At 52.3% G+C, this 19,981-nt stretch overlaps 1 protein-coding gene across 1 annotated transcript; it reads left to right on the top strand.

The window, feature by feature from the left end:
• The first annotated feature begins 10,889 nt into the window (after nt 1–10,889).
• HCRTR1 (hypocretin receptor 1) lies at nt 10,890–19,037 on the top strand. Its single transcript, XM_003800745.2, has 8 exons — nt 10,890–11,162; nt 11,336–11,514; nt 12,669–12,912; nt 13,574–13,689; nt 15,162–15,385; nt 16,858–16,979; nt 18,674–18,896; nt 18,938–19,037. The coding sequence occupies exons 1-7, from the start codon at nt 10,964–10,966 to the stop codon at nt 18,862–18,864; spliced, it is 1,275 nt and encodes a 424-aa protein (XP_003800793.1). The 5' UTR covers nt 10,890–10,963; the 3' UTR covers nt 18,865–18,896; nt 18,938–19,037.
• Nucleotides 19,038–19,981: the final 944 nt, after the last annotated feature.

The following is a 19,981-nucleotide window of genomic DNA, read 5'->3' as shown; positions in this document are numbered from 1 at the left end:
GGTGGCTCACGCCTGTAATCCCAGCACTCTGGGAAGCCGAGGTGGGTGGACTGCCTGAGCTCACAGGTTGGAGACCAGCCTGAGCCAGAGCAAGACCCTGTCTCTAAAAAATAGCCAGGTGTTGTGGAGGGTGCCTGTAGTCCCAGCCACTGGGGAGGCTGAGACAAGAGGATTGGGATTTTTTTTTGAGAGAGAGTCTCAAGCTGTCACCCTGGGTAGAGTGCCATGGCATCTGGCATTACAGCAACCTCAAAATCTTGGGCTGAAGTGATTCTCTTGCCTCAGCTCCCAAGTAGCTGTGACTGCAGGCGCCCGCCACAACACCTGGTTATTTTTGTTGCTGTTGTTGTTGCAGTTGTTGTTGTTGTTTAACTGGCCTGGGTTTGAACCTGCCAGCCTCGGTCTATGTGGCTGGCATCCTACCCACTGAGCTACGGGTGCCACCAAGAGGATCGTTTGAACCTGAGAGTTTGAGGTTGCTGTGAGTGTCATGGTACTCTACCCAGGACAAAAAGACTCTGTCCCCCCCAAAAAGAAAAGTGACATCGTGGGCGGCTGGGAGAAAGATGGATGGCACACACGTGATGAGTTTGCATATTAGTTGAGGAACCCTGAGTTTAGGGAACCTGAATGTCTGACCAGTGCTGCTGTGGAAGTTGTCAGAATCAAAACAGAGTCACTTGTTTTAGGAGCCCTGACAAACAGAGCCTGGAAAGGCCAGGAAGGGAGGGCTCCCAGGCAAAATTACCTGATAACAAGAACGGTCACAAAAGACTATGGAGAAGCCATTTCAACCCAAGCCCCCAAAATACTTCTTCAAGGCCTCCTGCCCAGCTTTGTACCGACAGCTCCTTGTTATTGATCCTTATAGCCAAGGAAAGTTGTCTCAGAGCTGTTTGCATAATCCTCCTCATTTTTCCTTTAAAAACCTTTGTCCTGGCATGGCACCCGTAGCTCAGTGGTTAGGGCACCGGCCACATACACCAGGGCTGTTGGTTTCAAACCCGGTCCCAGGTCTGCTAAAACGCAAACGACACTACAACAAAGAAATAGCCGGCCTTGTGGCAAGAGCCTGTAGTCCCAGCTACTTGGGAGGCTGAGGCAAGAGAATCGCTTCCAGTGGTTCTCAACCTTCCTAATGCTGCGACCCTTTAATACAGTTCCCCATGTTGTGGTGACCCCCAACCATAAAATTATTTTCGTTGCTACTTCATAACTGTAATTTTGCTACTGTTATGAATCGTAATGTAAATATCTGATATGCAGGATGTATTTCATTGTTACAAAGGGGTCGCCACCCCCAAGTTGAGAACTGCTGGTGTAAGCCCAAGAGTTTGAGGTTGCTGTGAAGCTGGGACACCACAGCACTCTACTGAGGGAGACAGTAAGACTCTGTTTCAAAACAAACAAACAAACAAAAGAAACCTTTGTCCTCCTTTGTCTTCCTGAATACACACATACCAGTAGTTCACTATGACACATGTATTTCTATGCAATGCCTATTCCCGAATAAATGTCATTTTTTTTTTAGGGAGTAATCTTTATTATACAGGATAGTAAGCAAACCTGCCTTCGGCTCCACAGGGACATTAATTCTATGTTCCAAAGACAGTTGATACACAAATATCCTTGAAAAGATAATCCAAGAAGATAGGCCAGAACAAGAGGGAAGTTAGTGCCCCCTGTGTGCAAGACATCTATGCAACAGAACCCCGGAAAATTGTCTCTCGACATAAACCCTCTCGATAGCTTTAACAGTTTGTAGAATCTCTAGGATTGTCTTTGTCGACAGTAACGTGATCTATAAATATATGATGACCATTTTATTTCTTCCTTTCCAGTGGTTTATACCATTGGTTTGTTTTCTTTTTCTTATTGTACAGGCTGGGAAATCCAGTATGGCTTTGAACAGACGCATTCATAGTGACCATCCTTTTTGGATTCCTGACTTTAAAGGGATGCTTTTAAGAGTTGACCATTTGCCCTGGACAACATAGTGGGGACCTATCTCTACAAAAAATTTAAAAATTATCAGGGTATGTTGGCGTGCACTTGCAGTCCCAGCTACTAGGGACACAGAGGCAGGGAAGATTGTTTGAGGTTGCTGTGAGCTGTGATCATAGTACAGCACTCCAGCCTGGGCAACACAGTGAGACCCCATCTCCAAAAGAAAGATTTGACCATTACTGTAGGTTTTAGAAAGATATCCTTTTATTAAGTTAAAAAATTCTCTCCTAGGCTGGGGGTGGCCTATAATCCTAGCACTGTGGGATGCTGAGAAGGGAGGATCGCCTGAAGTCAGGATTGGAGACAATAGCATAGCAGACATATGCAGAGTTTGGGTTTCATTCAACAAACAATGTAATTAAGAAGCTGGAATATTTCAACGATCTGATTTAGAAGGCATATGTTTCTTCTCTCAAGAGGAAAAGAGAAAAGCAATCAGAAGTTCCAGGAGGAAAAAAAGGTGTATGAGAAGGTCATGGCCCAAATATCAAGTGAATTAAAATGTCCCATGACTTTGAGTAGCTGAGCGAGAGTGGGAGAATGTACTTGAACTTGAAGCCTGGAGCATTTTCCTTCACACAGCATTTAAACCATAAGCTTATAGTTCCTTTTCTGTATGTCCCAGGATGCTACTTGGCTCTGCAGGGAATAATGTTTATTTAATCATAATGTTTTAAAAACATTTTTTATTGATTTTCAGTATTTGAAATACAAATACTAGCCTGTTCTAGCACACAAAGCTAGAACGTTTTAATTATGAATACAGAACTAGATGCAAATGTAGTAGATTAGCAAGAGGAGTTAGGAGGAGAGAGAGCAAGAGTAAGAGGATGTCTCATCTTACACAGTGGGGAGTCAAGAGATACTGCATAAAGTTAATGGCACAAGAAAGAAGAGCTAGAAATATGTGTATCTACCCAGGCTCTGGAGGGAAGGTCCCTTTGGTAAAACTTCTCATCTTTCATAGTAGAAGTTGGCCAGACACTGCTAGCTCTCCTCTAACCACCTCCCCTTCTTCCTTTAATCATGGGATCCTTACATCTTAGGTGGGTTCCCAGACTCCCTTCTGTGACCAAAGGTGACCAAATTCAGGTCAACTTGATCTTAGTAGAAGTGATGTGCCTTTTCCTTAATTGGATTATGTGATCAGCCATCTCTGATTCAGACCAGGCGTTTTCCCATAAGTAATGATAGCTAATGCATACAGACAGTGCCAAAAAAATGTGTACACATTTTAAGACAGGAAAAAACTGTATTAAAGTTGCCACATAAACAGATTTTAGAGATTAGGACATAGATATCTTTGGGGGAGCATAATTCTCCCTACCACAGATTATCTTCATGATCCCCATTTTATGGATAATGAAACCCAAGCATGGAGAATTTAAGTAGCATGCCCACAGTCACACAGCTGTTCAGTAGCAGATCTGTGATTTAAACCTAGACAATGTGGTACCAGAATCTGTGCCCATAACTATATTACTATTCTCCTGGCAGAATTCTGGCTTCCTGATGCCAGTGGGGCTGTCTTATTAGCCCTGGCTGGCCTGCAGACAGAAAGAAACTTTCATCTTTCCAAGGTCTTTGTTACGATAGCTATATTCTTTTTTTTTTTTTTAAGACAGAGTCTCATTTTGTCGCCATCGGTACAGTGCTGTGGCATCAGAGGTCACAGCAACCTCCAGCTATTGGGCTTAGGCAATTCTCTTGCCTCAGCCTCCCTAGTAGCTGGGACTACAGGCGCCCACCACAATGCTTGGCTATTTTTTGTTACAGTTTGGCCGGGGCTGGGTTCAAACCTGCCACCCTTGGTACATGGGGCCATCACCCTACTCACTGAGCCACAGGCACTGCCCCTAGTAGCTATATTCTGTATAGGAGTCAATAGCTACTCTAAGTAATTAAAAATAATGATTTTATTTTCTTCTGAATAGTTTGAATATTTTACCGAGAAAAGGGTGTTATTAATTTCAAATGTGTTTTAGTTTCAAGGCAAGACTACCAATCTGTTTGTATTAGACCTGATTTAAACCCCCCACGGACTCCATTGCCTTTGGGACAGATTTGAGTCCAAGCTCCTCAGTCTGTACTTGAGGCCAGCACTTCACCCATCTTTCTATTTCTCATTGTTCCTCTCCCTGAGTACACCCTCAGGCCATATTAGCATTTATTGTGGCCCCAGAACAGGACTTTCACCATGCCCATCTCTTGCCTGTGCTTGGGCAGTGCCCTCTGCCTGGAATACTGCCCCTTCCTCCTCTCCCACTCCTGTCCAGCATGTCTCACTCAAAGCCTATGGGTGTACTCCTATTCAACCCTCAAGACCCAGTCCCAATTGGCTCTGAAACTTTTTCTGCTTATCTTGCCTTTCTCTGTCTTGTTAAGATTATCCTCCACTTTCTGGTGATCTGGATCATAGTTAGAAATCTCCCAGCTCCCCACCTCACATACACACACGCACACACACCCCTCCTGGGAAGAGTAGGCCTCTCCTTTTCCTTACACTTTTGTGTTCCTGTGTGGAAATAATCGGACCAGCACACATTTACTAGGATCACTGTTTATTACTAATATTATATATTAATTTAGAATTTATATTTTTAGTAGTCCCTAACCCCGATGGATGAAAAACTAAAAATAATACCTGAAAGGTTGAGGCGAGAGAATCACTTGAGGTCAAGCGTTCAAGACTCGTCTGAGTAACGCAATGAGACCCCCATTTCTACAAAAAGGCAGAAAAATTAGCCAAGTGTGGTGGCACATGCGTACAGTCCGGGAGGTTGAGGCAGGAAGATCGCGTGACGGCAGGAGTTTGAGCTCGCAGTGATCTACAAGGACATCACTGCAGTCTGGCTGGGGAGCCTGAGCTAGATCCTGCCTTAAAAAAAGAAAAAAATAATAACAAGTTAAGTCTAAGGATGTCTGACCCGGTGCTGAGTCTTCCCCAGATGACCACTTGACCTTTTAAAATATTAAATTATTTTTTGGTTCAATGCCGGTGACTCAGCAGCTAGGGTGCCAGCCACATACACCAGAGCTGGAGGGTTCGAACCCTGCCCGGGCCCACCAAAACAACAATGACAACTGCAACAAAAAAATAGCCGGGTGTTGTGGCGGGTGCCTGTATTCCCAGCTACTTGGGAGGCTGAGGCAAGAGAATCGCTTAAGCCCAAGAGTTTGAGGTTGCTGTGAGCTATGACGCCACGGTGGTGTCCCCAGCTCCTACCGCTCTGCACACCTGCCTGGTCTCAGTGAGTCCTTACACACTGTACAGCAAGGGTTCCTGTGGGCTCATCTTTTACCCAGTGAACAGGCTGCATGAGTTTCCTATTGCTGCCACAACAGATTACAGCAAAGTGAACACCTTATAACAATGCAAGTTTATTCTCTTGCAGTGCTAGAAGTCAGAAGTCCAACATGAGTCTTACAGGGCTCAAATCAAGGGACCGCAGGGCTGCGTTTCTTCTGGAGGAAGCTTCTGCAGGAGCATTTGTTCTACGCTTTTTCCAGCTTTGTGTTTCCTGACTGGGGGCCACTCAGCGTTGGCATCACTCCAGCCTTTGCTTCCATCACCCCGTCTTCCCTTTCTGACCCTCCTGTCTCCCTCATATAAGGACTATGTGATTACACTGGGCCCAATTATCTGGATAATCCAGAATAATCCCCCCATCTCAAGATCCTTAACGTAAGTCACATCTGTAAAGTCCCTTTTGCCATTTAATGTATCTAGGGGTTCTGGACATCTTTGGGGGCCATTATTCAGCCTATCCGAGCTGAAGGAAGTGACTAGCCTAAGATTGCTCAGCAGGGGCGGCAGAGCTGGCAGTCCAACCCAGTCTTTCTGGCCCCAAAGCCTGTGCTATTAAACTTCCTTCAACACCAGACTTCACAACACAGTGTGGGCTTCATCTGTTTGCTCTTTTGGGTTCTGGGCATTCCCACTCTGTCTCGCAGGCTCCGCCCTCACACAGTTGACACCACCCATTAATTTGTTACCCGAGGGCTTCTGCAGCCTGCCTGGTTTTCAGTGTTTGCCGAGTGTGTATGTAAGGAAGTGGACAGACGGGAGGCTGGTGGCTGCAGCCCCTTCACCCTTATTCCCCCCACTAGGTGCTCTCTAACCTTTGAAATCAGAGAGCCTAGCAGAGAGCTGAGGATGCCTGACTCTGGGCCCTGGGGTCTTGCTTTCCCAGGAGATGCAGGTCACCCAGACTCTGAAGGTGGGGGCCTCCCTGAGGAGAAGTGGCACACAGGTTGAGGACCCAGCCTGACGTGAGGGCCATGAGGTCTCTGGGTCCTTCCCCTGGGCATGAGCTCCCAGAGGCAAGTGCTGTTTGGTCCAAAGACCAAAAAGCCACAGAGCACCGTGGCTGCTCCTTAGACTCAGCCTGCAGAACTCCCCTATCTGGACCCACAGTCAGCTGGCCCTCCCTTCATCCCAGCACCCCCTCTTCTGCTTGTTGTGTGACCTCTGTTCTCCTATAAAGTGCCTCTGTGCTGCCCGGAGTTTCCCCATCCACATTCCCAGGTCTGAAGCAGCATTAGCAAGTAGAAAATCCAATTGCATTTCAGTTACGCTAGTCCTAGCCAGACAGAGGTTACTGTAAATCACATCACAATGGGGAGGGAGGAGGAGGTAGCACCTGGGGCCAGTGCCCAGCTGACACTTGAAGATGGATGTGACAGGGACCTGTGGCTTGGAGTCTCAGGATTAGATCAACAAGGCTGAGGCTAGCTGGTTCCGGGAAAGAGGTCATGTGGGCCTTGGTTGACAGACAGCTTGGGCAAGGCCAAGGCTTCGGGCCAGGGCTCCCTGGGCAGAGGAGGCACCAAGGCTGATGGTCCTGCCTGGAGAGAAAGGGCCGGAGGTCCCTGGGTCCTCCTCTGGGTGTGGGCATTTGGTCAGGGGTTCTCAGAGGCCAGTGCTGTTGTGCCCAGGGATCAAAACCCCACAGCTCCTCTGGGTCTTATACAGCAGCACTGGCCACCCCTGGGGCCCCCAGGATTTTCTCTCAGCATACACCCACTCTCCCACGTGCCCATGTAGGCCAAATAGCTAGCCTGTCTCACCATCAGGCTAAGTGGGCCACTCATGATCCCTTGTCCAGGGGAGCTGTGGGGACAAAGGATGGGGGGGATTGGCAACTGAGATCCCTCTTAAGGGAAGATGAGTCTGGCTCTGTGAAACTGCATGTCACCAGTGGGAGGATTCTCAGCTGTGGTTCCCTCCCCAAATAGTCATATGCCCTGCCATGTATAATAATTGGGGGGACCTGGAGAGCCCCTTGCTCACTCCAACCCAGGGCATCTGGGAGGCCTTGAATTATGGAGCACTGAGCTCTGGGCTGGGTTCTAAGCCTGCACCACGTTGGGCTCAGCTGGCGCCCACTGCCCACGCAGGCACACATGGATCTGTACCTTCTGCATCACTGGCTACACCTTGTTTGCCGCAGCTGTCAGCTGAGTGTCCCCTGCATGATTTGTTTCCTGTCCCCCCAACTGCAGCAGTCCCCTCCCAGCCCTTCCATAACAGTCACAGTTCCAGATTAGGGGAGTGGTTAATGTGGGGGGATCTGATGAGTCATCGCCATGGGAACAGATGTACCAAGTCCCATGAATGTACACTTGCAGAACCACAGACACAAAGGCATGCCCACACTCACAAGGAAATGCACTGGGAGGCCAGTGCGAGTCACTACAGTTACACAGTCAGATCCACACCAAGAGACACTCTCCACCCGCGTCACACACACACTCCTCATAGATACCAACACCAGACACAGGGACAAATTAAGACCCAGACAAACACATCACATTCCCAGTCATCAACACAGAGCCTGTCCCCTTCTTATACATGCAGGGACACAAAGACATTCCACACATTAGATTCCCTAGACACACACTCACAGCCCTCAGGGGATTACAACACTCACACCCAAACACGCACAAATGCACGTGCATGCTGACATATACACACTGACACGTGCACACACACATGCTAGCCCCTCTTCCAAGTCTCCTCATTCATTGCCCTATCTTGGCCAGCACCTAGGGCAAGCAGGACAGATTTCTAGAATCATAGGATGCTAGATGCTAGATCTATGACCTATCACCCACCACCCGGATGCCATATCTGCTCCAAGGACAAAGCTCTGCCTTAGGTTGGGTTTCAGTGTTCCTTCCTGTTCTGCAGAGGTGAAGGTCACTAGTCTCATCCCTTGTGCAGCCATAGCTGCCCTCCCACACATTCTGTGCCTAACTGCACATCTCCAGAACCTTTGAAAAGGGTTTGTCTGCGACAGGGAAGATGATGGTTGCATCTGAGGAATCACCTCCCAGGAGGGAAGGAGTGAGTCTCAGAGGATGGGATAGGAAGGTGAGGTCCTGTCCTGAGGCAGGGGATGGCCAAGGTGGCTGCCCAGTGCCCAGGACTCTGCCCTTCCCTTGCTGTGTTTTCCAGAGGCCCTCCCTCCAAGCCTTCATACTCTGCGTGTTTCCTCCACCTAGCATACCACTCCCCAGGCAGGGCCACCTGCCTGCTCCTCAGGTCTCCATGGAGATGCTCCTGCTCCAGGAAGCCTGTCTGGATGCCTTGGCTGAGGGGATCTGCTCTTCTGTGACCTGCACCCTCCAGCCTGCCCAACACTATAGGTTAACAGTCAGGCTGCGCACCTCCTTCCAGCACAGACGTGCAGGAAGCCCCTGTCTGGTGAGGGAGGCTGGTAGATCTGAGAAGAGCCTGGGCTTGAATCCCAGCTCTGCTTCTGTTGGGTGACCCTGGGCAAGTCACTGCCCAATGTGAGTCCAGTGTCCTCACCTGTAATGTGGGCACAATAACTATTACCTCACCAGGGTGAAGTGGAGATTAAATGAGACCATGCCTCGTGGGCCGTTCGTTGTGTGTACAGTTCAAATGGCCGCTGTCTTATAGCTCATTGCCTGCCATACAGTTTAATATTTGTATTTGTTGAATTAATGACCCCCCCCCTTCCACCTCATGTCCTTGTCTTGGGAGGGGGAAAGTAGTATAAACAAAAAGGATTCGAAGCAGATAGGCTCTGGGGCTGGGAGCTGGGCAAGCAGGGCTTCTGGCATCTCTGGGAGCTGGCTGTTCTAGCAGCGTCCAGAGCTCGGCTGGAGGCGGTGCAGGCGTCCTCCCTCTCACCGCTGTGACCCACCTGTGCCATCGCGTCCTCCTCAGCTAGGTGAGGCAGCGAGAAGGGGTGGGGCGGGCTCCATCTCTGGACTGTGTCCCTGTGAAGCTGCTTGGGGCGGCCGGCGCATACCAGACGCGCCCTGAGCTCAGAGTGGCCTGGGGCATAGATGTTGAATGAATGCGGACTGTATGAATGAGTGGAGGGACCGTGAATGGAGGTGGGAGGAAAGCGTGCAGTGGGTGGCGAGAAGGAGCTGGCGTCTCCCTCCGCCCTCTGGGTCGCCGGGCTGGGAGACACGGTGCAGAGACCTATCGGGGGCTCCCTGCCCGCGCGGCCCCTCCCGCGGCGGGCAGCCCGGCGGAGCCCGCGCACTGCACAGCCCTCCGCTGCGAGCCGAGGCAGCGCAGCCTTGGGAGGGGGCTGCTCCAGCCCCCTGCCCCAGCCCGGGCCCCCGTGCAGGAAGGCGAAGTCCCGGGTGCAAGGTCTGGAGACCAGCAGCCGAGAACGCCTGGTCCTGGAGCCAACAGGTGCGGGGCATGGGGGACCCCCAGGCCCGGGATGGAGGTTCCAAAGGACCCGCGACGCGGGATGGGGGAGCCAAGAGTCTCGGGGGTGACATGGGTGTTGTGAGACTGGGTCCCCAGCTGGCTTTGCCCTCCTCTGGGCAGTCTCCTGAGGATCCCCTAGTGTCTTGGTACCCCCGCCCCCGGAGCTCCCTGCTGCCCCCCAGGTACAGGGAGGTCCCGCTGACCGAGCGGGTCTGTCACCGCTCGGTGGGGTAAGGAGTCCCTTGTCCCTCTCCCAGGGGTTTCCAGGGACCTGGAGCCTTTGGGCACACGTCTGGGGTCATCGCAGCAGAACCGAGGGAAGGAGGGGTCTGCGGTAGGGCGGCGGGAAGGGCGGGGAGCGAGGCTGGATTTATGAATGGAGTGCGGCCTGCACAACGGCCTAGCGACTCCTGGCGGTCACCTGGGAGCATCGCGGCCCAGGGGTCTCCAGCGGGGCCTGGCAGGGGGCCTGAGGGCCTGACTGCCGGGCCTGGGCTCTGTCTCCTTCTCAAGGAGGTCGTCAGTTCTTTCCCATACTCGTCCCAACCCCCCGGGGGTGGGGGGGCGGTGTATGTGTGCGCGCGCGCTCACCCACCGGGTAAGGTCTGGCCTGTCTGGTGGGAGGGACCTGGGTCTCTAACACCTCCTTGAACGCTTTTTCCAACCAAAAATTAAGGCCTATGAACTAGCTCAAGAGCGAACATTTGCAATTGGAAATATCTGAATAGCCATGCTGTTGGGTGGGTTCAGACAGACCTGGCTGAGCGGCTTTGTGACCCTGAGCAACCTCTCTGAGCTTCCATCTCTTCATCTGCAAAGCAGGGCTCCCTAATAATGGTAACCAACAGCGTCCACAGAGCCGCCTTCCCGCGCCAGGGTCCTGGGGAAGCACTTGGAACCCTTTAGAGCGCGTTACTCAACACCACGGCCTTGTGAGGTAGGTACGGTTACCACCACTGTGTTGGACAGATGGGAGAACCAAGGCTGAAAGAGGCGAGGTACGTTACCCAAGCGCGACTTGTAAGGAGCTGATATGCACCTCAGGTCTTGTTCCCTTGTGAGAACTAAGAGGGAACTTACATGCAAATGCCTGGCACACCCCCTAATGTGTGCTACTTTCTTTCCTTTCCCTATTCTTCCCTCCCTCCCTTCTTTCAGGAAGTTGGGTAGCGGTCAGAAGGCTGGGCCAGGGTACCCTCCCCACAACCGCAGACCTCAGGATGCCCCTCAGCTGCTGCAGCTCCTGAGCTCATGGAGCCTTCAGCCACCCCAGGGGCCCAGATAAGGGTTCCCAGTGGCAGCGGGGAACCGTCTCCGGTGCCTCCAGACTACGAAGACGAGTTTCTCCGCTATCTGTGGCGTGATTATCTGTACCCAAAGCCCTACGAGTGGGTCCTCATCGCAGCCTATGTGGCTGTGTTCCTCGTGGCCCTGGTGGGCAACACGCTGGGTAGGTCTGGGTCTTGCCCTGTGGTGCTGCAGGCTTCCCCTGGGTCTTACCTGTACCGACCCCTACTAGCCCTCACCTCCCACTCGAGGGATAGTGTGGGGGGAGAGGCTCACTGATGGGGCGGGCTAGTGTGGGCGTGGCTCTGCCACCCACTTCACCTGCCTCACCTGCAGTCTGCCTGGCCGTGTGGCGGAACCACCACATGAGGACCGTCACCAACTACTTCATTGTCAACCTGTCCCTGGCTGATGTGCTGGTGACTGCCATCTGCCTGCCAGCCAGCCTGCTAGTGGACATCACCGAGTCCTGGCTCTTTGGCCATGCCCTCTGCAAGGTCATCCCCTATCTACAGGTGAGCTCTGCCCCACCACCCTTCCCCACTCCCTGTCACACCTGTACAAACCCTGTGGTCTTACATAGGTCTCAGTGACTCCCAGACTTACCTTCCAGACAAGTCACTATGGGTTGGGACCTCTTCAGCTTCATTCTGTACTGCTAGCAAGGGTGGGCCACCAGGTCAGACATTCAGGACACAAACACAGTCCCAAATATTCAACAGAAATCCTCCCTAGTCACACTCACAGACATATATCCACAGACACATGTGACACAGTCACCTCCAGGTACATGAGGACACAGGAGAGGAGAGGGATATGAGTCCACAGTGACGTGTACACAACGTACTGGGCCTGCTTCCTGGTCCCATGGGGTCAGATATGAGGGGCCTGATGGAAATAGCCTCCTCCCCTTCCTCTACCGATGGTCAGGACTCCATGGTCAGGGCCCTCCGTCTCCCAGTGGTAGGAACCAGGATGTCCAGATCCTGGGTTAGTAGGCTGGCAGGAGAGCTGACCAGAGGCTAGTATGGCCTCTCAATTGTATCCTTCTACCCTTTCCTTGCACCCCGGAAAGCAGGGGAACCACTGGAGACAGTGCCCACCCACACTTCTGTCTCAGAATCATCCTTGTCTCCCAGAGGAAAGACTCTTTTTCCTAACAGCCTGGGGAAGGGATGGCAGCCCAGGGCAGAGGAATGACTCTTGGATTTCCCACTATTTTGAGGTTTTCCACTCACCTGATTAACTCTAGTGACCCTGAGCATGGGGTGACAGACAGGTGAGGTCCGTGCCTCACTGGCATGGGGGTAATATTCTCCACCTTGTAGGGTTGTTGTAAGGATAATGAGAATGGTGCCTGGCTCATGGTAAGTTCCATAAGTGTATGTTATTATTCATAGGAGAGGGTACCTACTGCGTGCCAGGTCTGGAGCTGGACAATTTCCATACATGATTTCACTTATTCTCCTAAGAATCTTGCCAGATAGATGGTATATTCCTGTTCTGCAGATGAGGTTCAGGGATTTGCCCAAACTCACACTGCTAGCAAGTCAGGATTGGTACTGCACCTGGCTGCCTGGTATCTCTGGGCTGTAAGCCCTGTCACTCACCTACCTCCACGTTTCCAAGTGGTCCCCAAAAGGACTAATGTTGTGTTCCTATGGGGCAGGCTGTGTCCGTGTCAGTGGCAGTGCTGACTCTCAGCTTCATCGCCCTGGACCGCTGGTATGCCATCTGCCACCCACTGTTGTTCAAGAGCACGGCCCGGCGTGCCCGTGGCTCCATCCTGGGCATCTGGGCTGTATCACTGGCTGTCATGGTGCCCCAGGCTGCTGTCATGGAGTGTAGCAGTGTGCTGCCAGAGCTAGCCAACCGCACACGGCTCTTCTCTGTCTGTGATGAGCGCTGGGCAGGTAACAGTGGAGCCTTGGGCAGGCATCCCTAAGGTGGACACCTCTGGAACATATAGCCCTAGGGCAGGCGTCCATCAGGGCCACTTCCAAGGTAGAAATCCCCAGGGGTGGCTTGGCACCTGTGGCTCAAGTGGCTGAGGCGCCAGCCACATACACCTAAGGTGGAGGGTTCAAATCCAGCCCTGGCCCGCCAAACAACAATGACAGCTGCAACCAAAAAAATAAATAGCTGGGCATTGTGGCAGGCGCCTGTGGTCCCAGCTACTTGGGAGGCTGAGGCAGGAGACTTGCTTGAGCCCAGGAGTTGGAGGTTGCTGTGAGCTGTGATGCCATGGCACTCTACCCACGGGCATAGCTTGAGGCTCTGTCTCAAAAAAAAGAAAAAAAGAAATCCCTAGGGGTAGGTCTCTCCCTAGAGGACACTGGGCATCGGCCAGGAATAGATGGGTGCCTCTTCTAATGTAGACAGCTGCTAGGGGTCTTTCCAGGATGGACACCCCCAGGTTGGGCTGCTCCAGGGTCTCTGTCTACCTGAATGCCTGTATGGGGTCCAGGTGTCCCAAGCTTGCATTGGCCCTACTTGGGACAGGGTGGCATTGCTAACCAGGGTGGGCTGGAGCTTGCAGAATGGGCCTGACACTTGCTTCTTTTGGGCCTGCAGATGACCTCTACCCCAAGATCTACCACAGCTGCTTCTTCATTGTCACGTACCTTGCCCCGCTTGGCCTCATGGCGGTGGCATATTTCCAGATCTTCCGTAAGCTCTGGGGTCGCCAGGTGAGGCCCGCTCTGGTGTCACTGTCTGGGTAGGAGGGCGTGGGGCCTCTGGTCTAATTGAGTGGACAGTCTTCAGCCTTCAGAATATGCTATCTGGCCACAAAGCCCATAAAATTGCTAGTGGCTTCTCTGGAGTGAAAGAATAACTCATCCTTCAACTGTTAGCAGCTGCCATTTATTGTACCATTTGCACCCAGCCAGTCTTGCATCCTCTTAACCACCAACTATTACCCCCCACTTAAATATAAGAAAACCAAGACGCAGAAACCTTCCCCCAAATCACTCAGTTCATGGGTAGAAGATCAGGGACTAAACCCCAAATGTGTGGGATTTCAATGCTCAGTGTGGTATCACCCCAATAATAATAACACCAGCTCCATGTTACTTGTCAAAGTAGGCACTTGGCACCTGATATCTTAACAACCATCTAATAAAAGGAGCAATATTATTGACTTCACAAATGACCAACAAGGGTGACAAACTTGCCTAAGCCAGTGAGTGGCAGAGCCCTTCTGGTTCTGAGGCTGTCTCCTTCCCTCTATGGCAGACTGACCCACAGTGGGGTTCAGGGGGGTTCGTGGGGTTTTGTGGGGGATGAGTACTCAGAGGCCCCTGGCACTGTTGGAAGCGAGTCCTGGGCCAGTGCCTGGGCAGTGAGAGGATGCAGGCCAGAACATGGCCAGGTTTGGGAAGGAACATTCACATTCTGCATTCCACATCACCTACGTTCCACAGACAGTACTGACTTGCACCCAGGCCTTGCAGGGTGGTGGGTGAGGTGATTACTGGCTCGGACCCAGGCCCTGCCTTGGAGGAATGCCCAGTCCAGTGGGGCCCTTCCTGGCTGGCTGGCCTTGCAGTCCACCAATACTTGCCAACTGCTCCTCACAGACCCCCAACAATCAGGGCACAGGCACTATCCAGACAGGAAACCAAGGCTTAGAACGGAAAGGGAGTTGGCTCCTGAATGTCTGAGCTGTCCCTGGACCCCAAGTCTCCTGAACTCTAGCTCCATTCCCCCTGTGGTGGGGCCATTTAGGTGTCCAGGAGGGAGAGGGGTTTTGAGGATGTCTGTAGCTGCTCAGGAGCCCGGAACCACCCCAGGCTTATGGGTACTAACGCAGACAGGAACCTGTGCCCTCAAGCCCAGGCCATTCCATGCTGCCCACCTGCTTACCCCTCCTTGTCCAGGCCTCCCCACAGTCTGGTATGGGCCAGGGGAGGCCCAAATCACCCCAATCCCCACACCTACCCCCAAAGATGGAGTTGGAGATTTATGGAGGATAGATAAGCAGATTTATGGAGTTGGAGATTTATGGAGGATGGATAAGCAGATTTATGGAGTTGGAGATTTATGGAGGATGGATAAGCAGATTTATGGAGTTGGAGATTTATGGAGGATGTTCTGACTCCAGGTTGTGGCCTGGAGCCTTGTTAAGAGTCCCCTGTTGCTGTCTGTGTGTGCTGAACAGATCCCCGGCACCACCTCAGCCCTGGTACGGAACTGGAAGCGGCCCTCAGAGCTGGAGGACCAGGGGCAGGGCTTGAGCACAGAGCCCCAGCCCCGGGCCCGGGCCTTCCTGGCCGAGGTGAAGCAGATGCGAGCTCGGAGGAAGACGGCCAAGATGCTGATGGTGGTGCTGTTGGTCTTCGCCCTCTGCTACCTGCCCATCAGTGTCCTCAATGTTCTCAAGCGGTGAGAGCACCAGGGGAGTGGCCGGGGCTGGGGAGAAGTTTTGGGGTCAGAGGAAGGGACTCTCCTTGCTTTGGGAAAAGACCTGGCTCTACCACTTCTCCATGTGTGACCTTAGAGCAGGTCGTTTCTCTTCTCTGACTCTCAATCTCCTCATTCTTACAAGGAGAATAACAAGATTCCCGGCCTCGTGGGGCTTCTGTGGAAAGTCATTCACTCAATCATCAGATTTAGGGGGCTGGAAATACAGTAAGCAAGTGCATAAGATGGAGGTTACAGTCCAGTGGGAGAGAAGGGAAGTCAATAGAAAAATCAGCGTTATGTGATGGTGTCAGGTAATAATAATGCTATGAAGAAAAAGAAAACAATGGCTCAGCACCTATAGCACAGTGGTTATAGCGCCAGCCATATGCCCCGCGGTTGGCGGGTTCGACCCAGGCCTGGGCCAGCTAAACAACGACACTGCAACAAAAAATAGCCGGGGGTTGTGGTGGGCACCTGTAGTCCCAGCTACTTGGAAGGCTAAGGCAAGAGAATTGCTTAAGCCCAAGAGTTTGAGGTTGCTGTGAGCTGTGATTCCACAGCACTCTACTGAGGGTGACATAGTGAGATTCTGTCTCAAAAAAGACAGGGAAAAAGGACGGACAGTGATAATGACAAGGGAAGGGGGGGTTGGTTTGGTTTTAGATATAACTTTTTTTCTTCTTTTTTTGAAACAGAGTCTCACTCTGTCATCCTGGGTAGAGTGCTGTTAATAGCTCACAGCAACCTCAAAACTCTTGGGCTCAAGTGATCCTCTTGCCTCAGTTTTTCAATATTTTACTATAGACAAGGTCTTGCTCTCGTTCTGGCTGGTCTCCAACTCCTGAGCTCAAGCAATCTGCCCGCCTCGGCCTCCCAGAGTGCTGGGATTATAGGCGTGAGCCACCTGGCCAGATATAATGAATTTTTTAACAAAAGGTCACTCTGAGGAAATGACATTTGAGCAGAGACTTGAAGGAAGTGGGCGAAAGAGCCATGCAGGTGTCTAGAGGGATTCTAGCATCCTCTAGAGAGACACAGGGACACAGCAAATGAGTGTCTCAGGCTGCCAGGAAAAGAACACGGGCTACCAGATAGCAAACGATCTCACTCTGAGTTTGTGCTCAGCTAGTTCCTGGCTGTGTGATTCAGGGCATGTCTAACTCCCTGAGCCTTGGTTTCCCTAACTGAAAAATGGAGAACGTCTGTGACTCATCACGCTGCTGTGAGGATGGATGAGAAGTGGATGGGGAGCCCCAGGTGATCAGATAGCCATGACTGAGCAGATATGCCCTGATGCCTGTCCCCAGGCCCACAGTGGTCAGATGCTCTGTGCTTGAGGCCCCCAAAACTGTGGTGGAAATCTCAGATCCAGAGGCCCCGGAGAGGGCCACACAGTGAGCGGAAGTTTGCACCCCTACCCCATTTCTGACTGCTGTCCTCCCTGGTCCCAGGGTGTTCGGGATGTTCCGCCAAGCCAGCGACCGGGAAGCCGTCTATGCTTGCTTCACCTTCTCCCACTGGCTGGTGTATGCCAACAGCGCCGCCAACCCCATCATCTACAACTTCCTCAGTGGTGAGTGGGCTGAGGAGGCAGTGACTGAGGGCAGCCAATAGTCCCCGGGATGGTTCTCCTCATCCCCAATCCAGGACCCAAATAAAAGAGAGGAGGTGTGGTATACCTGCTCTCTCCTGGGCATTGTGACCCTGCTCTGGGAGCTCTCACTCAGAGGAGCCCTGCTCTAAGTGAGGGACAGGCCACACTCCCAGCAGTGGCCAGCACCCAGGATCCAGTTTTGCATATTTCACAGATGGTGAGTGAGTGGGAGGATGGGGGCTCACACTTGGGGCAGGCGCCACAGGACCTCTGAGCAGCCCTGCTCTGGTTGGCATAGCAGTGAGTCCGTCTTCCCCAGAGGCAGCCAGGCCTGTGGGAAGAGGGCCTAGGAGCCTCTGCCCGAGGGGCTGATTGCACAACCCAGGTGTTGGGGTAAGGAAGGGTCACCGGCAGAGACAGCCCAGGCCCAGGAAAGGGTTTCTCTGCCTAGCTGGACACACACAGGCAGAGGAGCCAGATCCTGGGGGCTATCCCTGAATCTACCTGTCTCTGGCACCAGTCCTCTCACTCTCCCCTCTGTGAGTCCTAGCCCCTCACTCCCACCGTGGGCCTCCTCTCTCTGCTGTCCCACAGTTCCCACCCCTTTCTCCTACTCCCAGTCTCAGAGTGGTAATTCCCCCTGCCACCCCCATGTCCAGCTTGGCTTAGCTTCGCAGAAGTGTGACTCACCATGCTCTGACTTTGGGACTAGGTTTCTAAACAACTGGTCCAGATGGCTATTTGTGCCTGGTCACAAATAATCTTTGAGAAATTGTCAAAAGGTTAAAGAAAAGATCAGAGCTTAACAGCATAACCGTTGCTGAGATTCAAGAATTACCCAGCAAAGGCTGCCCGCTGGTTGCCAGCTCAAAAGATAGAGCAGAAGAGATGAGCACTGCAGGGGAGGGAGGGCAGCAGACGTCCTGATGCCCATGGCTTTGGCCTGCATTGGCGGAGTACCTACTGCGTGCTTGGCTGATGACATGTAATCAAGGAAGTTTTAGTTCTACACAAAATCTGATTCCCTGGTATACAGGGCTGAACAAGGTGGTGCAGTAGTTCCTCCTTCCCCACTTGGTCCTGTCCTTTAAAAGGACTTTGGAATTATCACCAGGTTTAGTTTCTGACTAGGTGGCTTTGGGCAAGCTACTATAACTCTGTGTGTCTCTTCTGTGAAGTGAGGACAGCATACTCAAACCTGTCAGGATGCTGGGATGCTTTAGGGACAGAGGCTGAGGCACCCAGCACAATGCCTGGCACAGTGTGACTACCATATGCAAAGGCGGTGGCTGCTGTCATTTTCACCATCATAGAGCAGAGATGGTAAATGCCTAGCAACAGCTTAGCAAGGCCTGAGTCCTCTCCATGTATAAACCAAGGAGGGCAGAGGTGACCTGAGGCCCCTGAGCCAGACACCACGTTTTCAGCCAGGCTCTGAGCCAGTGCGCAGTCAAGGAATCAGATGACAATTGCATTTCTCCTTAGGAGCCTGCTCTGGGGACTCTGTCCTCTCTCCCTGGCAGAGGTGCCTCGGGGCTCTCCATTCCAGCTCTACCCCTCCCTCCCTGCCCCTCTCAGGCAGCTTGGCTGGAGCTGCGTGGGTGTCCCTGGGCTCAAGGCCCTTTTCCTGCTGCATTTGTCTCCTTATGGCTGTCTTTTGTCTCCCAACCAAGGCAAATTCCGGGAGCAGTTTAAGGCTGGCTTCTCCTGCTGCCTGCCTGGCCTGGGTCTCTGCGGCTCTCTGAAGGCCCCCAGTCCCCGCTCCTCTGCCTGCCACAAGTCCTTGTCCTTGCAGAGCCGGTGCTCTGTCTCCAAAGTCTCTGAGCACGTGGTGCTCACCAGCGTCACCACCGTGCTGCCCTGAGTGAGGTCTGCCTTGGAGGCTCTGGTTCAAGGGTGCAGCCTGTTCCCTGCCTGGGCCTCTCACTGGCCCCTAGGGAATCTGCCCATACTCTTCAAGGAAAGACTGCTGGATGCAGTGAGAGGTGAGGCCTCCAGTCCTGGTTTCCTGCCTGTGTGACTTTGGGGAAGTTACTTTCCCTCTCTGAGCTTGCATGTCCCCAAGGATGGTTGATGAGGATTAAGCACGCTCAAGAAAGCAGGAAGCTCTTTGTAAACTGCGGTGTTGTACACACGATTACTATACGTCTCTCACTTGGCCATACCTCTATGGTATCATCTATCCCCTTCATCCTTCCAGAGCTTGGCCTTTCTCCCAGACACCCCTCTCCTACCCAATTACAGCCCTTCCTTGGGACCTGCTCTAAAAATCCCAACAGGCATTTCCATCTGGTCCAGTGGCTCCCTAAAGCCCAGGGCTGCACTTGACCAGATGTTCTGATGCTTGTGTGAACTAATCTGGACCCAGCCCTTCTCCAGAGGACTGCGAGCACAGCCCCACCCTCGCCAGGTGCGGAGTGCACACAGCATAGACTGGACCTTGTTGGCTTTGTGGTGTGATAAAACACTCTCCATGGCCATTTGGCACAGAGGCCAGCAGCCCGAAGCAATTGTAATTAAAAGCCTGGCACTGAATGTTCCCTTTCCTTGTCATTGCACAAAATCTGTGCTGCTTGGGGGTTAGGAGTGGAGGAAGGTGGGAAAGCTGGGGGAAGGGGAGAAGACAAGAAGGCTCTGGAATGCTATTATTTGCTGACCCTCCCCAATTCCCCATCCCAGATGCACTTATAGCTCTTAGAGCACACAGTGCTGCCTCTTCAGGCTGTGCCCATGATGTGACGCCCAGGACCTTAATCCTTAACACATCTGCCTGCTCACAGGCCCAGTGGCCCCTGGCAGGTGGGAGATGGGGGGTATGATGGGCAGACAGCAGGTTTAACAGACCAATTTACTGCTATCCTCACCTTCTTGGAAATCAGGCTCAAATCTATTTTCTATGAACTCAAAGGATAAAAAGAGAAAGCCACAGACTTGGCCAGACGTGCTCCGTCTGCCACCAAGATGATTACAGGGCTGCCAAA

Source organism: Otolemur garnettii, unplaced genomic scaffold (genome assembly GCF_000181295.1).
Source record: "Otolemur garnettii isolate 467f Iridium unplaced genomic scaffold, OtoGar3 scaffold00184, whole genome shotgun sequence".
NCBI lineage: Eukaryota > Metazoa > Chordata > Mammalia > Primates > Galagidae > Otolemur > Otolemur garnettii.
This window is presented reverse-complemented; position numbering and strand designations above follow the sequence as displayed.

Excerpts from the sequence above, each read along its gene's own strand:
- HCRTR1 (XM_003800745.2), top strand. The coding sequence starts at position 10,964 with ATGGAGCCTTCAGCCACCCCAGGGGCCCAGATAAGGGTTCCCAGTGGC. Across the intron at positions 12,913-13,573 it reads CTGTGATGAGCGCTGGGCAG|ATGACCTCTACCCCAAGATC; the intron begins GTAACAGTGGAG and ends TTGGGCCTGCAG. Across the intron at positions 15,386-16,857 it reads GTCCTCAATGTTCTCAAGCG|GGTGTTCGGGATGTTCCGCC; the intron begins GTGAGAGCACCA and ends CCCTGGTCCCAG.